Here is a 26,962-nt window from a genome sequence, read left to right as displayed (position 1 = left end):
ATGTGTGAGTGGCCTATTTAGTGTTGATTTTCTCCTCCGTAGTTTTGTCTATCGAGGGCATCATATAATCCGTTGGGTCTGTAACAAAAGTCATGTTGTTGTTTGTCATTATTGTCTGCTGTTGGTTCTGAGATTCTGTACCCTTTTGACTTTTTACTGTATCCAACAATCATTTTTCTTCAGGAATATAAACAAATGCTTTGCACCCAAAAAACCTCTCATATGTATTACACACTTTTTCTCAACCTGACAAAATTCACCGCGCCGGGAATTATCTGTTCTGCAAAGTAGCTGGCATTGCTGTTTCACCCAGTACTCTTCAGATAATCTACATTTTATTAGCATTCATATAATCAGGGTTCTGTTCTTCCTTTCGGGATGCAGTCAGGAAGCCGATGGTCGAAATGCTGACCGCCGGCTTTCCGACTGTCTAATCCCGGCAGGGGTCTAATGACAGGCATCGAAATCCCGATGCCTTTCACTTTACCTATGCCGGGAGCCCGACGCCTGGCATACCGATCGAAGGTAAGCTGGGTGTGGAAAGTCGCGGGGGGAGGGTTAGGTTAGGGGCTCCCGGGGGGGACTTAAGGCTAGGCACCCCCCCGGGAGGGTTAGGCTAGGGGAAGGGGGGTTAGGCACCCCCGGGGGGAGGTTAGGCTTAGGCACCCCTCTGGGAGACTTAGGTTTAGGCTGTGGGGAAGGGGATGAGGGTTAGGCACTTGGGGAGGAGGTTAGGGTTAGGCACCCTAAAGGAGGGTTAGGGGGGGGTTAGGTTAGTAAATAGAGAAAATACTTACCTGTCGGGATCTTCACTGCCAGTCTTTTAGCGTCAGGATTAGAAGATGCGTCCGGCGGTGTTCCATACCGATCCCCTTCCTTTCAGATACCCAATTTTGCTCTGGTGTACATGGAACTGTCTTTTGATGCTCTGTGCTGTGCAGTCTTAAACAGTTCTCTATTTTGTGACCAGTAAATTTATCTCCACTGTCACTTCGAAATGTGAATGGATGTCACTGAAATGTTTAATTTGTTATTGTCACATAGTCCTGTCATTTGTCCAATATTTCATCTTTGGTTTTCATTAGATACGTGACTAAGGGGGGGGATTTATCAAAGCCTGGAGAGAGACATAGTTAAGAGAGATAAAGTACCAACCAATCAGCTCCTAACTGTAATTTTTCAAACAGTCTGTAAAGTGACAGTTAGGAGCTGATTGGGTGGTACTTTGAGGTCTATGTACTAAGCCTTGGAGAGAGATAAAAGTAGACAGAAATAAAGTAACAACCAATCAGCTTGTAACTGTAATTTTTCAAACACTGTGAAGTGACAGTTAGGAGCTGATTGGTTGGTTCTCCGGAGCTGATTGGTTGGTTCTCCATCCACTTTATCTCTCTCCAAGGCTTAGTACATAGACCCCTGAATCTTTCTCCACTTTATCTATCTCCAAGCTTTGATAAATCTCCCCATGTATCTTGGATAGTCATCTGGAATAGTCACTATGTATCTGTTGTTTCCTCATGTGGGTAATTTCATACAGCCATACATGTCGCTGTGGACTTGATGCTCTGCTCTTACCTATTTTAGAAATTGCTGCTCTTACGGCTTTAGCTTTTATGCAACAAACGCACCTAATAATTGCTGGACAAGCTGATAGTAAGAGATGCATTGTCAAGTCTAATGTACAGTATACTTTTCAGTTGTCTGTGCCATATACTGTATAAAAGCAATTATTATACCCGTGTGCGCATAATCACAGCTGTTCCTTTGCACTGCACAGATGATACAGGTGCTCATCTGCTTTGGCTACGGAAGCAAGAGAAAAAGTGTCTTTTTGGAGGCATATCTTTTGCATTTAATATAGGGCAGTGCTAGTACAGTAAATACTGATGATAATGACTTGTAGCAAACCAGGTAGATATGCTACACTTGCAGATGTGTGTGCATCTTGAGATGCCTATAGCTCTGCATATGGGTAAATATATATATATATATATATATATATATATATTTTGTGCAAGTTTCTATTGAGCAATGTACGCCCGATTTACTACCAACTCTGCATTAGCCTTATGTCTTCACCTATTGACCAGAGTTGCTCTACTGTTTCTAGCATTCCATTTATATGCTCACATATGTCTTTCCCTTTGCCAAATCTTATTTATTATAGCTTTCAAAGCAAAAATAGCTTAGGTAGGTTTAGATTTAAATTTTCATGCAGCTTATGTAATGTGTCCCATAGGCCTATTTGCTGTGGTCATATTTTATGTGAATTAGCTGATCACCTTCACTTAATAATCCTATAGTTGCTTGTGCCTGTCTGACGTTCTGATCCCATTCTTGTGTGTTGACCTAATAATAAGCCCAGAATTCAACTAATTTTCTTTATCTTTCTTTACTCCCTTTGAAATACAGTGCTGAGTTACATACATATACTGTGTAGATTTCACTGGATGATTGATTCTAGTCTTCCTCCGTGTGGGCCTGATTCAGTAAGAATCACAAGTGCTAAGACGCACACATTTTCACATGCGTATGCATCGCAGTGCATGTGCGCAGACTAGCCACTGCTATCGGGAATGAGAATGCAGTGTGTACGCAGACCCATGGCAGAGTGAGTGACAGGAAGTGCCGTTTGTGGGTGGTGACGGGGGGGGGAGTGGTCGGGCAAACACAGGCGTGCCAGTGCATTGGGACGGCGTAGCAGGGCCGTGCATAAATAAGCCACTGCAATACCATACGCAGCCTGAGGCCTCATAGCGTGTGCCGAAAATAGCAGTTCCTGAGTGAAGTCTGACCTGCCTTAACTGTGCGTATGGGTCCGATGTTACTCAGTGTTAGTGATTGTTTCGCTATGTTGCCAAAGTATACGGATATGATGTTGTCATGTCATGTTAGGCTGAGATCGCTTTGCAAATGCAAACATTTGCATATCACCGCTGATATTAGCAACTGCATTGTGTGCGTATAAGCAGAATTGCGATCCTTGCTGAATCAGGCCCTTTGTCTAATCTGTTGCAGAATGTGTTTTTTGTTTAAGCATCAGTATTTAAGGTCAGATTGTGAGATAAACTTTACTGGGACCAGTACATATAAGCTTCATAAAATAACATGGAGGATAAACACACAAGAGCATATTATCAAAACAAAGATAGGCTACACAGTAACAACATATGATAACGTAGATGCAGCTGTTGGTATACACCAACATAAATAGTAAAGCTTTTATTCATTGATCATCTATCTACCACAATCCTTGTCAAATGAGCTTTCGCCGGCAAGCTTTGGCCTCTTATATGAATCAATCAATCCACACTGTGCATTTATGCAAAGTAATGCTGGGCATACACTATACAATTATCTGTCAGATATCTATCCAATCTGGCTGGTTGGAATGAAAATCTGCTAATGTATGGGAGCAAATGATAATTGACCATTTGCTCATGAACACTGTAAAACAGATAAAATGCTTGTTCAAACAAATTAGTTAAATCAAACATATTTAACCAATTTGAACAATCGTTTTTGTCCATTTTCATGTGTTTGGGACATATGGTCGAATCTCATTGGCTCCCATACATTACCAGGTTTTCATTCCAACCAGCCAGATATCTGACAGATAACTGTATAATGTATGCCTAGCATTAGTCTGGTCAGCTGTCAGTCCCTCCCTTCTTGTTTAGTTATAGAACCACCTCCTTCCTTGCACCAGAGGCATGACATAGAGCATGATGAGTATGCTTAGTTAAGTATAAACGCTACAATTATTTATTTGATACTTTTCAACTGATTAATAATGTGGCACAGTGGTTAGTATGACAACAGGCAAGTATGCTGTATTACAGTGCAATATAAAGTATGTGGTTTTGGAAAAAAGGGGATGGATTTGTTACTCCAATGAAACAAATAAAAATAAACTTTACATGTGGTTTGTAAACACCAAGACACTATTCATAAAGATGCTTTAACATATTAGAAAGAGTAACATGCCATGGCACCAAGATACTCATACTGAGGACATTAATGTAGAGAACAATGCCTGGGTAGCAGAGAGCAACTTTGGACCCCAGTGTGGCCACTGATTCTGGCCCCTGGCAAAGGCCCATTGGGGTGTGATTGTGTGGACCAGTAGAAAGCTGTTGATCCATGCAGTTTATTTTCCTTGAACAAAAGCTGGTTCAGATGGAGTCCTATTCGAACCCACCGTCAACACCACTGTCAGGCCTCTGTTTGCCACAAGCCACCACCTGCGGCCCTAAGCTCCTCTCTGCAACCCCCATAACCTATCTTCTTCTTGGTACTCTTTTCTATGCTTTCTGCCCCATTGGCCTCAGCTCTTATTCTCTGCTTTATTCCCTATCGATCAGTGGCGTAACCAGGGGGGGAGGCTGGGGGGTTGAGCATGGCACCTGCCCTGGGCTCCGTGGAAGGTCCAGCAGAGGGGGGGGGGCACTGCAGACCAGTGCATCATACCCACACCGCCTGCTCGTTCCCAGCAGCAGCGCCCACTTTAATAGGGCTGCTTCCGGGAGCGTGGCTGTGAGACTAGCATCACAGTTCCTGGACCCTAAGTGCCGACTGAAGGTGAGGAGAGGGGGTGAGGGGGAGAGAGACACAGAGATATTGAATGAAGTGGGGGGAGACACACAGGCACATAGAATAACGGGGGGGTGAGACATACAGAGGTATAGAATGAAGGGGGGAGATACACAGACACATAGAATGAAGGGGGGGAGAAACACAGAGACATAGAATGAAGGGGGACGAGACACAAAGAGACATAGGATGAGGGGGGAGAGACATAGCATGAAGGAGGGGGAAGACACAGAGAGGCATAGAATAAAGGGGGGGACACATAGAGAGATGTAGAATGAAGGGAGAGACAACGCAGGGAGGGAGATCATGGTGTACTGAGCGACGATGCAGGGGCAGAGATGATGGTGTGCTGAGAGAGGACGCGGTGGGGAGGTAATGATGTGCTGAGAGATGATGCAGGAGGAGATGTGTGGCTGAGAGACAACGCGGTGGAGAGGTAATGATGTGCTGAGAGATGATGCAGGAGGAGATGTGTGGCTGGGAGACGACGCGGTGGAGAGGTAATGATGTACTGAGAGACGATGCAGGAGGAGATGGTGTGGCTGAGAGACGATGCAGGGAGGGAGGTGATGATGTGCTGAGAGACGATGCAGGAGGAGATGGTGTGGCTGAGAGACGATGCAGGGAGGGAGGTGATGGTGTGCTGAGAGACGATGCAGGAGGAGATGGTGTGGCTGAGAGACGATGCAGGGAGGGAGGTGATGGTGTGCTGAGAGACGATGCAGGAGAAGATGGTGTGGCTGAGAGACGATGCAGGGAGGGAGGTGATGGTGTGCTGAGAGACGATGCAGGAGGAGATGGTGTGGCTGAGAGACTATGCAGGGGGGAGGTGATGGTGTGCTGAGAGACGACGCAGGGGGAGATTGTGTGGCTGAGAGATGCAGGGGGAAGGAAGTTACACAGGGGGAACGAGTCTGGTTGAACCGTTGTTGTAAGATGATGACCTTGTTAATAATAACAAACAGGCATCTTCAGGACGATGTGACCTACATGAATAGTGATTACTGATTGAAGACACCGTCTTCCCAGGGAGGATACATTTCTTCAGAGGTTCCACATTGTGAGAAACCACCATATAGGTAAGGTGTATATGGAAAGGAATGTTCCCAGAGTGATGGGAAACGGGTGGCACGTCATGTTGGCACATCCCATTTTCAGTGTCCACGCCCCTTCTGGTATGTGGCCACGTCATTCGACTCTCACATGTAGTTTAGTGTGTGTGTGGGGGGGGCCCTCTTCATCTTGCCATGGGTGCTGAAGACCCTAGTTACGCCTCTGCTATCGATCTTTACTTGTGGCCACAGCTCTTGTTGGGTGAAGATCGAAAGGTCTCAAAGCAGAGCATAATAGTGCACTTGAATTCTTTGCCAGAAACAGCTGACTTCTGCATCACGTGCCTCTCTCCGCACATCATCAGCTCTCATCTGAGATCACAAGACGGTTATACAGTCTCTCACTGGTCTCCTTCCTTCTTGCGTGCTTCCTGCTTATTTCCTGAAAGCACAATAAAGAATATTTAATCATATTAGCAGAGTAATCTGTTCCAACACTCTGACCTCATGTCAGAGTATAGAATTACCAGGAAGCTGGAGGTCTGGACACTGAGCCTATGTCCTGTGAAGCGAGAGCGGGTGTGCTGGGTACAGTAGTTCTCCAGACAGATTGCTATGCCAGGATACAATATCCTTGGCCAGGGTACATGTGGTGTTTAATATGGAATGGGTACGTAATGCCGGCTGTCGGGATGCCCCCTGTCACAATACAACCAGCGGCATCCCAATGGTTGGTATACTTACCCTCCCCCTTAATCCCTACCCCACACCCTAACCCTCTTCGTTAGTACCTAAACCTAAATTTCCCCTCTTCGTGCCTAAATCTAACCCTCCCCCCTTATTGCCTAACCCTAACCCCCTCCCCAATGATGCCTGACCCTAACTCCACCCCCTAGGGGTGCCTATCCCTAACCTCCCCCCCAAAAAAAACTAACGCTAACCCCGGCTTACCTTCGTTCGTGCACGCGTCCTCCTGGATTCTGGCATCGGGATTAACATAGACGCTGGTATTTCAAAGCCTATCTTAACTCCCTTGTCGGGATTCCAGTGTCGGGATTAAGGGCCTGATTCAGAGCCGCTCGTAAGCGGCCGCTCGTTCGCTCCGAGCGATGTTTGCCCAACTGCGCATGCGTACGGATCGTTATACGCATGCGTGAACCAGTCAGTGCGGTCGAAATTCATGTGCTCGCAAAATAGCGAATGCCTGCTATTTTGAGTGACAGGAGGAGGCGTATGTGGGTGGTAACAGGGGAAGGTGCTTGAAAACGGGGAGTGGAGATCCGAACGCAGGCGTGCTTAAAGGTCAAAACGGGCGTTTTATGGGTGTGCATAATTAAAACAGCAGCGTCATTGACCACATCACTGGGTTATTTTATAGCCTGAACTGCTCGCAAAATTGTGGTAGCAAAAACCAACCACAAGAATAGCGAGCAGTTCATACGCTGGTCGATGTACTCGATTAATCTAATAAATAGCGGACATGATGTAGGATGCGAGCGGCCAGGGGGCGTAGTTTCCCAAAAAACGACCGCATGTTTTGTTCGCTCGTTCAGACCTAGAGGCGTGAACAGACCGCAAACAGCGAACGGTTCATTTGAATAGCCACCCCTATTTTCTGGACGAGCGAGCGCTAATTGCGTCCGGCTCTGAATCAGGCCCTAAGACCGGTGACCGCGTCTCATAACTACATCCTGTTGAATATGTAACGCAGCTGGCGGCGGTCAGTCCACACGTGGGGCAGCTTAACCAGCTCTCAGATTTATTAAATCAGTTAGAATAACAAGTAGCATAAGACACAGGGATGTCACAGGTGTAACAGCAGTTTGCAGATATATATACAGTGTATGACCAGCCTGGAGCTTAGGTTAGGGTGTTGCTGGGCGTTGTAGTACACCTGGTGTGATAGCAGTAAAAACATTGGCGGCTGGTAGCACTATTGCCCCTACTATAGCGGTGGTGATACAGTATACTTGCAGTGCAGTTTGGGCTCTTTATGGCTCTGAGGCTGTGAGTCTCCTGGCTTCGCCATGGAGATGCCACGGATGCGCAGTAGTGCATGTGACAGGTCGGGCCTGACTCGCTGAGCTCCGGCAGGCCCTAGTGATCAACTAAGTCAACTTATCTTGCAGGGCAGTGAATAGGAAACAGCGATGGAGCCAGGGGCGTTTCTAGAGAGGAGGGGGCCTGTGTGCAGTCTCTGATACGGGCCCCCTCCTCTCTGTCCGGCGGCCGGCGGCGAACTGAGCTGTGCACGGCCAGCGCCGAAGTTATAGACTCTGGGCACTAGAGTGCACCCAGAGTCTATAGAGTATGCGCAGGTCACCGCGACGGCCATTTTCCCTGTACTGCGCATGTGCAAACGACGGGAAAATAGCTGCGGCAGCCATTTTCCAGTCGTTTTTACAGCGCCAGATGCCCGCACCGACGTGGGACTCCGGAGAGGTAAGTAATACTATGGGTGCAGGGTGTGCGCTGCGGGGCCCCCCTGGACCCAGGGGCCCGTGTGCCCCGCACACCCTGCACCCATTATAGATATGCCCCTGGATGGAGCTCACCCCTTCCAACAATTTAGCGCGTTCTCACGGTGAGCTTAGGAATGGACGGTCACTGACTGATACTCACTGAGGGGTAAGTGTGGGAATTGAAGGAACATTTTGTGTGGGGTTCGAAGGGTGACTTAGTATTGTTCTAGTGCAAGTGTAAGCACTTTGTTGGTAAATGGGGTCCTTAGGGGTATACCGGCGTGCTCTACAAGAGCTCTGTCATTTAATATATGTGTTGTTTTAAGTTATTACCAAGATTAAGGGTAAATGTTCGTCCCTTTTTTTTACAGCCCTTGAAACATATCAGGTTGCCACTGCTAACCCTAAACATTTTCTAGACAAACTATGAGATGTTCCTCCACATTAGTGTGAAGAAAGAAAGGACCATTAGCTCCATAAACAGCTATTTGCTTACAAATTCAATCCCGTGTTCCAATATCTAGCGCTGGACACAGACACATGTACGGTAGTTTATCATCTTACGATGAGCAGAACTTCGGCAGCGCATGGGGGCGCTAAGCTTCTTTGAAGGATGTTACACATCTCATAACTTAAAAAAAGTAGAACTCTAATCTCACAAAAAATGTTCTCTGAAGTTCAGATGAAAACAATTCAGGTTTACCTGTTGTGCTTAATATAATTAACTGCGGGCAAAATAGTTCTTTCCAGCGCTGCACCCTGTTTATCCTGTACCTAATGCAGCAAGCCTGGGCTTTCCAAGGCAGAATTAGGCTGTATCCTGTGCTCTGGTACAATGTGTGCTGGCACCTGTTCCTGGCAGCAGTTCCTTATGTCAAAGTAGTTCACTGATGGGATTTGCATAAGCCTGTGTGTTTCTCACCTGCCTGTCATTAAGAGTTTTACAACTAATCCTGTCTAGCCCAAGAGACTTGATGTTCACTGCTCACCAGTTCTCTTATTATAATCACTAGGATCTTAAGATCCATCCTTTGCAGATTTATTTCCTTTCATTATCTAATCGGGATATCAGATCTTTAGAGCAGGGCCCTCGCTTCTCTTGTGCTAGCAGCGTTTTACTGTATACGTTGTATGGGAATGTAGTCGGCACCAAGGACGGTCAGGATGCCGGCATCCAGAATCCCGACAGCAGTCTGAATCCCGGATCCAGGAACGGGAGGGTTAGGGTTAGACTGCCGGAGGGAAGAGTTAAAGTAAGGCTGCGGGAAAGTTGGGTAAGGGTTAGGGTTACTTACTAAACTCTGTCAGCGTTCGGACTGGGATGTATTCAAATATTGAGGGGTGTATTTATCAAAGGGCTTTTAGAACTATTGCCAGCCCAGTACTAGAAATAGGTCAGCAGACGGGGACATTGTCTTTGCATGGACAAGCCTATTTATCAAGTATCATGGCAGATACATGTGCTGTTATCACCTTCTTATACAACATAATAAAGGTTATGACTAACCTCTGACAACCAGCTTCAGCACTGAAATTGCAGTTATTATACATCCTGATACCACCTCTCTAGGCTCGCTGTCTTTCTTGGTTCACTGAGCCTCATGCCCACTGCACAGCAGACCCGGTCAACCAGGGCTCTCCACTGTGGTTGCATTCACAACATGAGGCCCCCCAAACACATTGATCAGCCCTATTTACACGTTGCCCCAGTACCGAAACACACAGGCGCACTTCAGAACCGGCCTGGTTGCATTGGAGGGTAGGAAAAGTTGGAACCCCAGAAACGGGGACAACTATGCAAACACTTTTGGGTTCCAGTGTATTGGGCAAAAAGTGCATGAAGCTATGCCCAATTCACAACTAACCTGATGAAACACAAATATACTCTCCATCACCGAATTTTAAAATGCCTTTTAATATAGCACTTTGGGGAGAATTTTTAATCTGTCCCTGCCCAGGGGAGAGTATATTCTGAGGGCAGATCGGGACTTGAGAAGCTAAAATGGCATCACTGGGCCGTTCAGCAAATTTTTGCTTAGTGGCCCAGTAAAGCGGAGTTCTGACCTCTAACTGCACCCATGGCTGATAGCCCGTGTATACTAAGGGCTGATTCACTACCGATCGCAACTGCAATTGCAATAGCGATAACGCACAGTCTCACTGCGATAGTATGCTAATTCATTATGATTGCTATGTCGTCGCAGCACTACATAAGGACGCCCACCTTACCTTACACACATCCGAAATCCTTAGAAAGACTGCAGAACCATCGGTAACATGGAGCACCATCGCAGGCTCACGCACACTTGCACAAGCTCTGACCTTACTCAGGAATTGATAACTTCATCGCATGCTACTCAAGCTGCGTAAGGCATCGCAGTGGATAATTTATGCACGCCCCTGCAATAGCGTTCGAACGCACTGGCACGCCTGCGTTTCGCCGACCACCACCCCTAAATGGTGCTTCCTGTCAATCACTCTGCAATGGGTCTGCGTAGTCACTGCGATCGCAGTCCCAATCGCAGGGACCTTTTTGCAAACATGCACTGCGGTGCATACGCATATGCAGAACGAAAAGATTGCCCGTTTGCAGGCGTAATTGCAGTTGCCATCGTTAGTGAATCAGGCCCTAAGTGTGTAGTGGTGTTCGCTAAAATACTGTAACAGCCCATGAGCACCTGCGAGCTGTTGTGGAGCTCATTCAGACCCACTTGCTAGATGCATTCGCTCGCTCCCTGCGTATGCAAATCCAGCACATGCCCAGCAAGGCAGACGATCGCATGGCATTAGCACGCCCGCTATGTCTTGGCGTGCGATCACTTAGTGTATGCAGACGCCCACCAGCCATTCTTAAGACGCCCATTTGCGCACGTCATCTGGAAGTGCTTAAACACATTGGTACATCGAGCACGATCGGATGCGATCGCAGCGCTTAAGGTTGCCTATACCCTTCCGCAAGCACTGCGATCACTTCAGAGTGAAATCCCACCGAGTGCCTTGTACTATGACGCTGCCTGTTAATTATGCACGCCTCTGAAACGGTGTTGAGACTCTCAGGCACGCCTGCATTCAAACCTCCACTCACCCATTTCCAGTGGACAGCCCCTGTCACCACCCACAAACGGCTTCTCCTGTCGCTCACTCTGCTGGGCAGTCTATACGCAGTGAGCGAACGCATCCCGATCTTTCACATTGGTTCGCACATGTGCATTGCGATGCGTATCGGCCAGCTACGAACGTTCGCATCATAGCGAACGGGTCTGAATCAGCCCCTGTGTCTCTTATTAGCTGATGTTTCTTGGATGAATCAATCTATCTCTGTCCTTTCAAACTTCCCAGTCATGTTACAGTGGTTATCCGCAGACTAGGGGGGCAGAATGGAGTTTATCTGCAGTCACTATTCTCTTTCTGTGTATTTTTTTCTTAGAGACTTTGAGCAGAATATTCTCATGCGCGAGATGGTACATAACGTTGTATTGTGCTAACGGAAACAGCTCTGTGCTCTCTATGGAGATCCTGTGATAACACTGTTTGCTTGCATATCATTCATTAACGCCACCTCAATATCAATGCCAGGGCTGTTAATATACTATTGCATACTTACCAACATTTTAACTGAAAGGGACAGAGGGTCTAGTCACGTCACAGAAGGAGCCTGTCAGCATCATGAAAGGAACATGACACTGCCCCAGAGGCTGAAGAGCTCTTGGCAGCCCCTTACCCTTCTTCAGCCCCCCCATTTCCACTTTCACTGCAGTATGCACCACCAGTAGCAGGCATCTCCTGTACACGGCTCCTATGCTGGGCAGCAGTTATTGGCACATGCTTCCCAACTGCCAGGTCAATCAGTACCGTGCAGTCCCAATCATGGCGCTGGGATAGAGCCCTCAAGTGAGGACTATCCTCTTGAACATGGCACGGGTGCATACCTCCCAACATGACCCTCTCCAGGAGGGACACAATGCTCTGGTCCTGGACTTCCCTGGTAAGAGGTTGGGCTGCAGCGCAGTTAAAAATTCAAATAGGGGATTCACACCAACTGTCATTTCACACCCTGCCAAACCTCACTGGCTGGGACTCACTGGCAGTTGGTGCGACTCCTTTATATGAATTTTGGACTGTGCTGCAGGCCCACCCCTGGAGTCGCCACCAATCATAAATTACCAGGGAAGTCCAGGACCAGAGCATTGAGGACCTCATTCAGAGTCGGTCGTTGCGGCCGCACGGTCGTACGCCACCGATGTTCGCTAAACTGCGCATGTGTAAAGTTCGCAATGCGCGTGCGTAAACTAGCTGCTACGATCAGAAATTTCTCTCTCCTTGAACACAGCCAGGTCGGTAGTTTGAGTGACAGATGGAGGCGTTTGTGGGTGGTAACAGGGGAAGGTGCTTGAAAACGGGGGAGTGGAGATCCGAACGCAGGCGTGGCTAATTATGCGAACTGCGTTTTATGGGAGTGCATAATTAACAAAGTAATGTCATGGCACACGTGACATGGGTGGTTTGTACACTGACCTGATCGTAGTGCTTAAGAGAGGGTATGGTCAACCTTAAGCTCTACGACCAGTTCTGATGGTTACCGATGGTCTCGATTAATCCTTATATGCCCGGAGATGATGTGTAATGCGTACGAGAAGGGGGCGTATTTTTTGTCTTACGGCAGCATCCTCCCCTTGGTCGGCCAGCTAACGATCCGATCTTAAGGACGCAACTTGGGAGTGCATCATTTGCATATCCGGCCCCTTTTCCCTTACGACCGTGCGGCCGCAACGACCGACTCTGAATGAGGTCCTGTGTCCCTCCTGGAGAGGGTCATGTTGGGAGGTATGTGGGTGGGAGGTACTGTACTACATTCTATTGCTTATTAGTTTTCAAAATCATGACAAGTGTTATAACATCAATACAATATTAGTGATAACAATCTACAACTTAAAGAAAGCCTTGGAGAGAGAAAGGACCTCATTCAGAGTCGGTCGTACGCCTAACGACCGCAAAACTGAAAAAGGAAGCGATCGCACAGCTGGTCGGTTGTAACCAAAGTGACGCCCATACGTGAACAATGCACCTCCTCTAGCTAACGAGTGATAGCAGCTAGCGATCCAGTCAGTCGTTGTCAGTCAATTACCAAAAAAACGCATAGAATAAGCCATCCCCAGAAATTTATTTATTCTTATTATTCGCTAATGCAAACGCAGCTGAATCAATTACAAGCCAATTAGCAGTGTTATTATCAACAACAAATGATTATTAGCTGCTTGCATTGTGTGGCATAAAATAGAAACATCAAACATAACATCAGTCACATTCGATAGTATCGATTGTACTCTGGGGCTTGAGAGAGCACATTCCCAACCTCAAGCTGTACGATCAGCCAGGCCTCTAACCTGCTCACAGAGTGACATTTTACTTCTTCCGGCCTTCTATGTCGGTCGGAGCAGGTCATTATGTACGCCCGTAAAACGCCCTGAAAACGGTGAGGAACGCCTGCGTTTTCAAACCTCCGTCACCACCCACAAACGGCCTTTCATGTCAATCAACTCCCGGAAGCCACTTCCTGCTCGTAAGCCGTACGATCAACAGCATTTTGGATCGCAAGGTCTTGTACATACATGCGCACAACCGTACGCATGCGTGGTTTGGAAACATCAGATGTGTACGACCGAGCGGCCGCTTACGACCGACTCTGAATGAGGTCCAAAGTACCAACCAATTAGCTCCTGTCATTATTCAAACACAGCATATAAAATGACTGTCAGTAGCTGATTGGTTGGTACTTTATCTCTCTCCACATTATCTCTCTCCAAGGCTCGATATATCTCCCCCTAAGTTCACTATTGATCGGCCACAGTAACCTTTCACTGAAATACACTACAATAGGTTAATCTGGGGGCATGGCTCAAGATTTCCAGATATTAAAGTTATTATTCTTTGTTAGACGTCTAAAGGGGGGTATCCACTAGACAATAAAGTTGAACAATTGAACGATAACGATAAAATCGTTCCATAATCATTCGGTAATCGTTTGAACATCGTTTGAAAATTTGGTCTTTTAGACATCTTTTAGACATCTATCATCGTTCAAACATGCTGGTCAACCTGACAATATCGTCAGGTTCAGCATGTTTGCAGATGATTGATTGTGCCTGCACTGAACGACATATCTTTCAGTGTGGGCACCCTGCAGTGTAGTGAACGACTGAACGATAACGATACTGTCGGGTAGTGGATACCCTGCTTTATTCACCTAGTCAGACACCATCTTGCTGCTACGTGCATGGGGGAGAGAGGAGGGGACGGTCCTTCCATAAGCAGGTACCACTATCTAAACCCTGTCCCGCGGAAGTCACACCACCTTGGGAACCAGATTGGGGATACAAAAAATGCCACTGACCCATTGACTGGTGCTCTCTACTTGGGACAGTACTGACTAGGGGTTACAGCTCCTGTTGGACTGGTCTGGAATCATGTTTGTGATTTGGAGTATCAAAGTCTCTGTGGGCTTTACAATTTTGTGCATCTGCCACTTGGGGGGTCATTCAGACCCCCTTCGCAAGCGGCAGTACGCTCGCAAGTGGGTCGATGGTCCCCACTGCGCATGCACACGACGGAGGGAGCTCCGTCGTGCGCATGCGCTAGACCCGGACTGTCGCTCCGGGTCTCGCACCAAAGGGAGCGTGCTGTCGATGGTGACTGACAGCACGCCCCCTTTGGTGGGCGTTCCGGGGGCGTGGCGGCCAGACGGAGGCGTTCCCATGGGAACCCCTACCGTCTGAAGCCGGCCCCACTGACATCACTAGTGATGTCAGTGGGAGTGATTTTGGCTCTGATAGAGCCAAAATCACTCCAGGGCTTGTGGCTGGGAAACCCTACCGCAGGGTTTCCGTCGCAAGTTCGATGGTCGCGATGGTCAAGACCATCGCGACCATCTTTTTGGACGCTCGTATATGCTGTGGGTGGTCACCCACAGCTATACGAGCGTCCAGGAGGACGCTCCATTTTAATGGAGGAGGGCCCTGATTCAAAGCGAGCGCTCTGGTCAGAGCGAGCGGCTCTGAATCAGGGCCGTGGTCCCTATCTTAGTAGTATAAGAGTGAACTATGCGACTCAGCGAGCTTGATCCTCTCTTGAGGAGATACAGGGATTAGAGCCCTGTTAGGGCAGTAGTGCTCCGTATGATGGAGAGTGGTGAATCCCCTGGTAATGGTTCATTAAAATTGCTGTATAACTCATCATTTTTGGCTTATCAAACTTGTTGGTGCACTTTAACCAACTGTTTTTCTAAGCGATTTTGATCCACCTAATAGTGTGCCGACTGGCAAGATGAAGTGAACTAAGCATTGGCCCAGTCTTCATGCAACTGCTTCTTAGCGAACCGACAGGTTGAATTCTTCTGAATATTGGTGCAGTCCACAAAATGGCTGCTACCACTGTGTGCAAGCAAATGGTGTCCTTTAACCTGTTTAATACAGATGAATAACTATAGGTGGGTGTGGTATATTTTAAGAATGTTCATAATGTCGACATTCAATGTGTTGACACCGGTAACCCTAACAGCAATCCAAACCCTAAGCCATTCCGATGTTGATAGTCTGTCAATGTCAACATGATGCGGTCATTTTAACCATATCGACCTAATCAATGTCGACCTTCTGCTGTGATGGTTGACATCTTCAAAAGAGACATAGGGGTATAATTACTAAAGTGCGGGTTAGAAATGGAGATGATGCCCATAGCAACCAATCAGATTCTAGCTGTTATCTTCTAGAAGGTGCTAGATAAATTTTAAGTAGAATCTGATTGGTTGCTATGGACAATATCTCCACTTCTAAAAATCTGCATGTAAATATACCCCATGATGACAGTATATGTAATAATATTGCTTTACCTTTTATTTACCTTTTTCTTTTGTTGCTTAATTCAAGTGGGAAATCAAATTGTATAACAAGAGACTTTTTAGGAATATCTTTTTGTAAATGTTCTGTTAAACGTGTTATTCAGTTATTCTGCCTCACTTTGACCTATGCTGTGTTTAGCTTGTTGTACCAGCTTTCTGCTGCTTTTTTGTAGTCGCTGCAACTAAAGGCCCCCATACATCAGAGATTGATTGCAGCTATCGTGCAATTTGCAATCGATTGTGTATAAAAATCTTTCCCTTTTTCAATCGATTGTGGCAATTCTGCAATCTGCAATAGATTGAAAAAGGGAAAGATTTGTATACACAATCGATTGCAAATTGCACGATTGCTGCAATCAATATCTGATGTATGGGGGCCTTTAGAAGTTGAATTTGGAGGGTCAGAAGTCTAGGAAGACAGGGTTAGTAACTTGCACTCGGTGTAGCGCAGAATGCAGGCTGCAGCCATCTGGTCCATACAAATTAGGTTCACACTCTTCTAATCATTATACACAATTGTAAACATGTTATTATGGTGTCTTGTTTTATATGGGCCAATTATGCATTTGTGTGATGTTGTACTTTCATGTTACTTATATTTTAGCTGCTCAGGGACAAACAGAAGCAAGAGATCAATAGGTTTTATACAAAGACAAAAATAACTTTTGTTGCAGATATAATTTGCTGTGTGCTGTGCTGTTCACATGCAGGCATACAGGTCAATTTACATAAATCTGCATTCCTAATTCCTTGCTGTCTAAGCGTGCCCTTTGTTTCAGTGATGTCACTCGTTCCTGTTCGTGTATATTACAGGGACACATTCACCCTCACATCGATCTGTTCTGTTATAATACTCCTCACCTCCAGGACTTATTCATTAACCCCCCACGCTAGGGAATAACGGGAAATAGAGGTCTATTTATCATTTAATATTTGTGGGATATCCCCTGAAAACGGGTACTTGCATATACTAAGTAACCCCCATATACACCATGGAAGGTCTATAACAGATATCTATTAAATAATGAATGGCTGGTTCAAAAGTGGTAGAAGATTTGACTTTAGACGTAATGTTTCATCATTGTGCACCAGCTATGATTTCCTCCCCCCCGTGTCCGCCCACCTAGCAGCACTTCTGGTTTGCGGAGACATCCATCTAGACCGAAGGGTAGACTGGCACCTTGGTGTGCACAGGACATACCATCCAGGTGCATCAATGCGAAACGTAGGTGTTGTGAGTTGCGCGTCCAGCGTTCTCCGTAGCTGAGGTCCTTAGTTATAATGTGTGTGTGCACCCCTGTAACAATTGCCAAATACATTATTCTTTTCTTTCCAGCATCCTTCCACGCTTTATAATGATCTACATATACCATCAGGCAGGGATGTTTTGTGGCTTGGGGGATACTGTGTGATGTTCTCTGGTTGCAACTGTATCTGATGAATACTGTATATATTTATATATATAAGGCAAAGAGAACAGCAGAGACAGTTTTGTATCCCAGGGTAACAAAAAAATAAAGCTCTGCCTGGCCAAGTGGGATGAATGCAAAGCACTAAAGTGAGCTACAAAGGAAAAAAATGTGTTTTGTTGCAGGAGGCCGTGTACAAGCCAATAACCCAAAGTCACAGAGGGGTAAAACCGTAACGTCAGTGACTTCTGAAAACTTGGAATAAAAGGAGCTATAGTGCTGTGATGATGGTGATGGGAGACAGCAGATATATCTGTACTATATGAGTGTGCCGTGGTCTCTCTCTATCGTAATGAGATTACAACACTGGGCATAGAGCAGACTGCCCAGCCAGATACATACTTAACATAAAAAACTCTTCGGCCCCATTTCTTCTGTGCCCTTAGCTCCATTAACCACACTGCCAGAGTTCCCTTTAGAAACATAGGGCCTGATTCAGACCCGCTCGCGAGCGCACAGCGCTCACCAGCAAGTCGATGGTGGGCCAGTGCGCAATGCGCGTGCACAAGCCCTATAGTGAGAAATCACTTGCTCCAGGGCTCGCAACAAAACGGGGCGGCTGTCAATGTTTTTCGACAGCTCGCACCGTTTTGTAGGCGGGGAGGGGGGGGTGGCTGAACAAATGGAGGCGTTCTCGAAGGAACACCTGCTGTTTGTGGGTGGCCCTACTGACATCACGAGTGATCAGTAGTGCACTTCCTGCTCTGTTAGAGCAGGAAGTCCACTTGGGCTTGCGAGACCGGAGACCCTACCACAGGGTCTCCTCGCAAGCCCGATGGTCGCGATAATCTCAACCATCTTCTGCCCGCCCTGATTCAGAGTGTGCGCTCGCAAATAGCGAGCGCCTCTGAATCAGGCCCATAGTATTTGACGGCAGATAAGAACCACTTGGCCCATCTAGTCTGCCCCATTTCACACTATGCTTTTAGGCGGCACACACTAATTAACCTTTTCCCTGTCTTTGAGGTCCTGCTGATGTTTAATGTCATCCAATGCTTGTAGTGCAGTATGTCAATGTTGAAGAACTAAGGCCCTGATCAGAGCCGGACGCTCTGAATCAGGGTGTTTTTTTTTTTTATGGCGCGGCCTCCTGGCCGCTCGCATAGCTGTGGATTACGACCCACAGCTATCTGCGATTGGCCATGATGATGTTCACGATGGTCAAGACTATCGCGACCATTGGGCTTGCGACGAGACCCTTGTGGTATTGTCTCGTGGCCGCAAGCCCCAGAGAGCTTCTGGCTCTAATAGAGCTGGAAGCTCTCCCACTGACATCACGCCACAAACGGCAGGCGTTCGCATGGGAATGCCTCTGTTTGTGAAGCAACCCCCACGCCATGCCTCCAAAACGGTGTGAGCTGTTGATGAAAATCGACAGCCGCCCCCTTTTGGTGTGAGACCCGGAGCGACGGAGCGCCCGTCGCTAGCCGGGTCTCGCGCATGCGCACGTCGGAGCCGGCTCCGGCGTGCGCAGTGGCCTAACATCGACCCGCTCGCAGCGCTTTACGTGTATATGTAGCTTTAGATATAGCAAGTAACTGTGTACCTGGACAAACCATGTTGCAATGCAAGGGATGCACATACATACATTATTTTGCATATAGGATAAATACTGGCTGCTTTTGCATGCAGCCCACAAATGCTGGACAGCTTTATTTTTAAACTGCAATTTAGATGTCAGTTTGGATACACCCCTCTCACATCTAACTCTCTCTGCACATTTTACATCTGCCCCGCCTGCAGTGCAGCATGGCTTTACCAATGTGCACAGTTACTGGCTCTTTCATACTCTGGGCCTGATTCAGCAAGGATCGATCTACTGCTAAAGCGTACGCAATCGCCGATTGTTGCATACCGTGTATGCATCGCAGTGTGCGAACCGGCCACTGCGATCGGGACTGTGAACGCAGTGACTATGCAGACCCCTGGCAGAGTGATTGGCAGGAAGTGCCGTGTGTGAGTGGTGACGGGGGGTGTGGTCGGGCGAACACAGGCGTGCCAGTGCATTTCAACACCGTTGCATGGGCGTGCATAAATTAGCCACTGCGAAGCCATACGCAGCCTGAGGTCTCATAGCGTGCGCTGGAGTTAGCAATTCCTGAGTGCGGTCTGACCTGCCCTAACCTTGTGTATGGGTCCGATGGTACTCGATTGTACCGATGTTTTTCGCAGTCTTGCTAACCATTACGGATGTGCATGTAGGTGAAGTGGGCGTCCTTATGTAGTGCTGAGTTTGCATTGCGATCGCCATGGATTAGCATACTATCACAGTTAAACTGCGTGTGTACGCTATATTGCGATGATCCCTAGTGAATCAGGCCCAAAGTCTACTAAATCCAGGATGCGTTTCAGTTTTTGCCCATGTAATAGGGGTTTGTTGCATGATTTGATACTGACCAGTTCTGCAACTGCAAAAAGACTGGATGGGGTTTGGTGGGCATTGTAAGCTCGGCCAGAGTGCAGTACGGGAGTGTTGCTATAAAATGAGTCCCATGCTGACCAGAAAGAAACACACGCACCCGTTTGCAGGTGTATCACATGTGCCCAGGGTGCAAGTTACAAACTGATAATGATGGTGGTCAGCGGACACTTTTAATGTGCTGGATGTGTTTCCCTTCCCATTGCTTCACTTTGATTGGCCTATTTTAGAATGCCCTACCCTTCTCTGTTCTGTATCTACAGTCATAGTAGTAAGTGACAGATGCTTGCAGGCATATATATATATATATATATATACATACAGTATGTGCATTCACTTTCTTAGCATGCACAGAATAAAGAAATGCCAGAGACACTATGCAAACTGGCATATAACTCACTGCATCAGCCACATAGCACGCAGTGTATTTATAGTTTTGTAGATTAACTTTATCTGTACAGTTTGTGCAATAACAGATATGGACCTAACCATTGAGTCAACGTTTGTCACCTACATAAACAGGCGCTAACATTCCGGTGGGGCGTGCACCGTGATGGGCTCATTGAACCGTCTTTACATCTGCAGAGATCTAAACGACAAATTTAGACTTTGACTGCAAGAGCATTTACATGTTTGTTATTAATTCTGCATGCTCCGCTGCAGCCATAAACTCTTAAGCTTGAGACAGTTGCCTCATCATAAACCCACCATTGTATACAAAGAAAGTGGTTTGCATAAGTGCTAATGACATTCTCTCTCTCTCTCCCTGCCCCCCACAGTGGAACCAGACGTCTGGCTAACTTTTGAGAAGGATCATGCGTCTAATGCAGACCTGCCTAAGCTAAGAAGGGCTAATGTGACATTGCTGCCGCTTAATCCTGCTATGTCACATCATGTGACCCAGAAAGTGACTTATTTCCCTAACGCACTGGCCAGTGTCGGCTGCCCTGGAGAGAGTCAATAAGCCTAGCAAGAGTAGATATTTAAGTCCTGCAAGAGGCAGGGAACGTGAGTGCTGGTAGAAGACTGGAGGATGAAACTGAGTAAGGACACATAAATTCCTTTAACTGTACAAATAACAAGAAGTCTCCCACATAAGGCTGGAGCTGGACACACAGAAACGTTCTGAAGCATTAAAGAAAAGGACATTGAAACAGACTGCGAGCAATCAAGAGACTTTTTGAAAACAATTTTCTATATGTCTTTTTTTGTGTGTTTTTCATAATGGGACACTGCTAAACACCCTTGAACGTCACTTCTGGGACCTACTAGGACTATGAGACTGCGACCTGTGGTCTGCGACTATTACATTGTTTAAATTTGTCTAGTAGGAAGGTCAAGAAAAAGGCGACCAGATGTTGACCATGACAGCAATGTACATGAATGGAGGGGGTCCAGGGAACCAGCGGTACGCCCGGTGGAACCGGCAGTGTAGCCTGGAGGACTATTCACGGTCAGAGTGCTATGAACAGGATGGAGAGGGGAAGCAGCGCAAGATGACACCATTTGAAAAGCTGACCCACGACATGTCACACGATGAGAAGACGGTCAAAGAGCTGGCTCTCGGTAAAAGGATTGGCTTTTATCGACTGCGCGGGGAGATTGGAAGTGGAAATTTCTCACAGGTGAAACTTGGGCTTCATGTGCTAACCAAAGGTAATATTCTATTAAGGGACATAGTATTGAAATTTGATACAGTATATAAATAATGTATAACATTCTTTATGGTAATTCAACTTCCACATTTAAGAAATCCTTAGTTTAAAATTTACTGCTTGGTAATACCAAGAAACATTTAGCCAAAGTTTCAAGATAATCTGGAGCTCTTTCTGTAGAATGTATGTGTAATTATTATACAAGTCATTATGGAAGCTCACACTCACTAATCAGTGGTATTGGGACAGGACACCGTATGTAGTGGGCCCTTGGATGTTATGGCAGAAGGTTATGTTAAAGCCCATGTCTTCTGCAACCTGCAGTGCCTGCAAAGTGGGGATAATCCCCCTCTGACTTCTTGCCCTGTGCCAATGAGACACCCAGGGAAATCACCCAGGAGTACCTGCTTTTGAGAACTGGCAGCAGTAGTGCATATAGGGATGGACATCACAAGCCCAGCACTGAATTCTGTCTGGGCTTCCGAAAACCAATGGCTGTTTGCTACTGCATTCAAACCATTCAATGGTATAAACATCATGCGCATGCGGAGATCCATTTTTGTGCATGTTCAAGAGACCCGCAACCATGCCGCAGCCGGGCCAGATATTGTGCAGCAGCTGGGCAGCTCGTTGGAAGACCATGGGCCAAATGTAATAGGGTGAGAGTTTAGAAAATGTGAGAGTTTACAGTAAACTCTCACAATATAACATTGATCAAGTTGAATTTTCAAATGGATAAAACATCTGGATGAAATTTTAAATCGTAAGTTTTTTTTAAATCTGAAAAACATGCGAGTTTGCATGTTCCCAGACTGTAATACATTGGGTGAGTTTGCATGTTCCCAGACTCTAATACATTGGGCGAGTTTGCATGTTCCCAGACTCTAATACATTGGGCGAGTTTGCATGTTCCCAGACTGTAATACATTGGGCGAGTTTGCATGTTCCCAGACTCTAATACATTGGGCGAGTTTGCATGTTCCCAGACTCTAATACATTGGGCGAGTTTGCATGTTCCCAGACTCTAATACATTGGGCGAGTTTGCATGTTCCCAGACTCTAATACATTGGGCGAGTTTGCATGTTCCCAGACTCTAATACATTGGGCGAGTTTGCATGTTCCCAGACTCTAATACATTGGGCGAGTTTGCATGTTCCCAGACTCTAATACATTGGGAGAGTTTGCATGTTCCCAGACTCTAATACATTGGGCGAGTTTGCATGTTCCCAGACTGTAATACATTGGGCGAGTTTGCATGTTCCCAGACTCTAATACATTGGGCGAGTTTGCATGTTCCCAGACTGTAATACATTGGGCGAGTTTGCATGTTCCCAGACTCTAATACATTGGGCGAGTTTGCATGTTCCCAGACTCTAATACATTGGGCGAGTTTGCATGTTCCCAGACTCTAATACATTGGGCGAGTTTGCATGTTCCCAGACTGTAATACATTGGGCGAGTTTGCATGTTCCCAGACTCTAATACATTGGGCGAGTTTGCATGTTCCCAGACTCTAATACATTGGGCGAGTTTGCATGTTCCCAGACTCTAATACATTGGGCGAGTTTGCATGTTCCCAGACTGTAATACATTGGGCGAGTTTGCATGTTCCCAGACTCTAATACATTGGGCGAGTTTGCATGTTCCCAGACTCTAATACATTGGGCGAGTTTGCATGTTCCCAGACTCTAATACATTGGGCGAGTTTGCATGTTCCCAGACTCTAATACATATGTTTTAGACCATTCAGTGGTGACAAACATTGGAAAGCCGCCATAGAATGGTAAAAGTACTAAAGTATAAAAAAAATGATTTATGGTGTTAAACCATTGAGTACTGATGTCCTTCCCTAAGTGCATACTCTCGGTACCCCTCTTACCTGTCCTTTCACTACTTTTGTTAAATTTGAAAGTCTTGAAAGAACAAGCACTGTACCTAATTACGCAGCAGAAACTACATGGATGGATGAGGGTGGACCTGACCATACCAACACTGCTGCCAACTTTGAAAATCCTGGGTGGACAGACTCTTGCCTCAGTGATGCCACTAGTTGCTAGTGACTTGATAGGCCGAATATTGGTTGAACCCACAAAATGGCTGCCTCTGCTGTGGCAACTCAAAAGACTTTATAAAATTCATCCCAACAGTAGTCAGTGCACAGGGAACTCTCTACCTAGGACCAGGGGCATATTTATAATGGGTGCTGTGTGTGCGGGGCACACGGGCCCCTGGGTTCAGGGGGGGCCCGCACCTCACACACTGCACCCATGTTATACTTACCTCTCCAGAGTCCCACATTGGCGCAGGTGTCTGCGCTGTAAAAAATGGCTGGTAAATGGCTGCCACGGCCATTTTCCTTTAATTTGTGCATGCGCAGTACAGGGAAAATGGCCGCAGCGGCCATTTCCCTGGTGACCTGTGAATGCGCTATAGACTCTGGGCACACTCTAGTGCCCAGAGTCTAGTAGTGGGACGCTGGCCGCGCACCGCTCAGTGCTCTACCGGCCCGTGAGAGGAGGGGGCCCGTGACGGGCACTGCACACGGGCCCCCTCTTTTCTAGAAACACCCCTGCCTAGGACACATGCATTATTACTGCTTCTTGTGTACGTTATCATAGATTGTTACGTGCTCTGGGGGTCATTCAGACCCGCTAGCGAGCGCAGGACGCTCGCAAGCGGGTCGATGTTGCCCCACTGCGCATGCGCACGACGGAGGGAGCTCCGTCGTGCACATGCGCGAGACCCGGATAGCGACGGCCTCTCCGTCGCTCCGGGTCTCGCACCAAAGGGGGCGTGCTGTCGATGTTGATTGACAGCACGCCCCCTTTGGTGGGCGTGCCGGGGGCGTGGCTGCCAGAAGGAGGCGTTCCCATGGGAACGCCTACCATCTGAAGCCGGCCCCACTGACATCAGTAGTGATGTCAGTGGGAGTGATTTTGGCTCTGATAGAGCCAAAATCACTCCAGGGCTTGACCATCGCGACCATCATCATGGACACTCGCATAAGCTGTGGGTGGTCACCCACAGCTATGCGAGTGTCCAGGAGGACGCTCCATTTTCATGGAGGAGGGCCCTGATTCAGAGCGAGCGCTCTGGTCAGAGCGTTCGGCTCTGAATCAGGCCCTCTGTGTGGTCTTGCTGTGACTGGTGCTGAAGACTTGTAACAATATAATACAGCTTGTGCTTGCAAGACACAGGCCAGCACACTCAGGGCCTCATTTATCAACGACTTTTATCATTCACAACAACTGATAAAACTCGTTGCGTATGATAATGGTGCTCCAGCCAATCAGCTCCCAGCTGTCATCTGTTTGAAAAATTACAGTTGGGAGCTGATTGGCCGGAGCACCATTTATCATACGAAACGAGTTTTATCAGTTGTTGTGAATGACACACCCTCGTTAATAAATGAGGACCTGCGGGCCTAAGTCAGAGATTTACGTAAATTACGTGCATGTGCAGATCAGTTTCTGCAATGTCGGTCGCAGTGCCCCAAAACCGCAGCATCAGAGAAGCCGGCAGTGGCCATTTTTTTAGTTTTTACTCAGCGGCTTTTACATATTCTAGCACAGCCGCTGCGAACAAAAACGCAGCGTATATGTTATAGCGTCCCTCTCTGAGTCAGGCCGTGTGTTCAGTGATCAACGAATTATCCTCTCAACCAACCTTCACACTTATCCGGACTGTGCTGTCTGCTGGCAATGTCACACAGGATGAATGCTATAAAGAGTCACATTGTGTCAGGCACAGTTGTCATAAGCACTGATTAATGCAGCCTTGGAGAGAGATAAAATACCAACCAATCAGCTCCTAACTGTCATTTTTCAAACACAGCCTGTAACGTGACAGATAGGAGCTGATTGGTTGGTATTTTATCTTTCTCTATGCTTCCATGAATAGCTCCTATGATCCCTCTTCACTATATCTCTCTCAAAAGCGGTCTATTTACTAAGCTTTGGATGGAGATAACGTGGACGGAGATAAAGTACCAGCCAATCAGCTCCTAACTGCCATATCACAGGCTGTGTTTGAAAAATGACAGTTAGGAGCTGGTTAGTTGGTACTTTATCTCCTTCCACTTTATCTCCATCCAAGGCTTAGTCAATAGACCCTTATAGCTCTCTCCACTGTATCTCACTCCAAGGCTTAGGGCCTGATCCAGGTTGGATCGCAAGGCTACGTTCGCACGCACCTGCTAGCTGCGAAAATATGCTAATGAATGTATACGCACTGCCACCGCACCATATTATGAAGACGCCCAGCACTTCATAAAAACGCCCCCTTACCTTCACTAACATCCGTAATAATGTGCAAGATCGCAAAAACATCGGTACAATCGAGAACCATCGGACCAAGAGGCAGAATAGTGGTTGACCTGACCCTCCCGCAGGAATTGTTAAACTTCCTGCATGCAGGGAGTACTCAGGCTGCGTATGGGTTCGCTGTAGATAATTTATGCACGCCCCGGCAATGGCGTTCGAACGCACTGACACGCCTGCATTCTCACCACCACCCCCGTCACCACCCACAAACGGCACTTCCTGACAATCACTGAGTGCTGGGTCTGCGTACTGCCTGCGATCGCATTCCTGTTCGCAGTGCTTGGTTCGCGTATGCGCACTGCGTCTTATATGCATGCGCAGAATGCAGACATCGGATGGCTGTGTGCGAACGCAGCATTGCGGTCCAACCTGAATCAGGCCCTTAGCACATCTACCCACAGTCTTGTAGAGGTTTTTCATCCCAGTTTAGTCAAAACATTTAAAGGGACTGTCCCCTTCGGACAAGCTTTACTACTATATAGTACCCTCTGAAATCATCCCAATAGTGCACTCCCACATTGCTGGTGGACCCAACGCCCAGTCCTCGTCCCTAATACTCCACAAAAGTCTACTGACTGGACAAGAAAAATGTAAATAGGTGGGTGCAATGGCCCTGCAGCGAAAATGAGCTGAATCCAAAAGTTATATTATCAGTTCCTTGTATCAACACGAGGTCTCACAGTGGGCGAGGTATACAAGGGTGTAATGCAGGGATTCCCGACATCGGTCCTCAAGGCACACTAACAGTCCTGGTCTTAGTGATATCCATGATTGAGCACAGATGGTTAAATCAAAATAACTGAGGTACTAAGTAAGTCACTTGTGCTCAAGTATGGCTATCCCTAAAACCTGGCCTGTTAGTGTACCTTGAGGACCATGGTTGGGAACCCCTGGTGTAATGTATATTAAAGGGGGGGGGGATTTCCAGAGGTACAGTATGTAACCCATTTAGTAAAACACAACAAACAAATATTTGAAGGTTGTACAAATATAACATACTTAGGGCCGTATTCAATTAGAGGCGAAAAGTCGGAAAGGTTTCACCTGTCCAACTTTCAGCCTCCTTCGCGAAAACTTTCCGTGCGCGTCCCCGCT

The 26,962-nt window shown here is 47.0% G+C and overlaps 1 protein-coding gene across 2 annotated transcripts in view; it reads left to right on the top strand.

Moving 5' to 3' along the window:
• Positions 1–26,962, top strand: part of NIM1K (NIM1 serine/threonine protein kinase) — a 65,580-nt gene that overhangs the window by 25,540 nt on the left and 13,078 nt on the right. Inside the window, exons 1-2 of one of the 2 annotated variants that reach the window (XM_088469442.1) lie at positions 6,187–6,224; positions 20,669–21,545. In XM_088469442.1, the coding sequence (XP_088325568.1) occupies positions 21,245–21,545 (301 nt within the window). In that variant the 5' untranslated portion in view covers positions 6,187–6,224; positions 20,669–21,244. Of the gene's footprint in view, positions 1–6,186; positions 6,225–20,668; positions 21,546–26,962 lie in introns of those variants that run through there. The other variant, XM_088469441.1, reaches the window with a different exon arrangement.

The sequence above is a fragment of the Taudactylus pleione genome, unplaced genomic scaffold, assembly GCF_031769625.1.
Source record: "Taudactylus pleione unplaced genomic scaffold, aTauple2 ptg000092l, whole genome shotgun sequence".
Lineage (NCBI taxonomy): Eukaryota > Metazoa > Chordata > Amphibia > Anura > Myobatrachidae > Taudactylus > Taudactylus pleione.
Note: the sequence above shows the minus strand (reverse complement) of the source record. Positions and strands in the feature narration are given on the sequence as shown.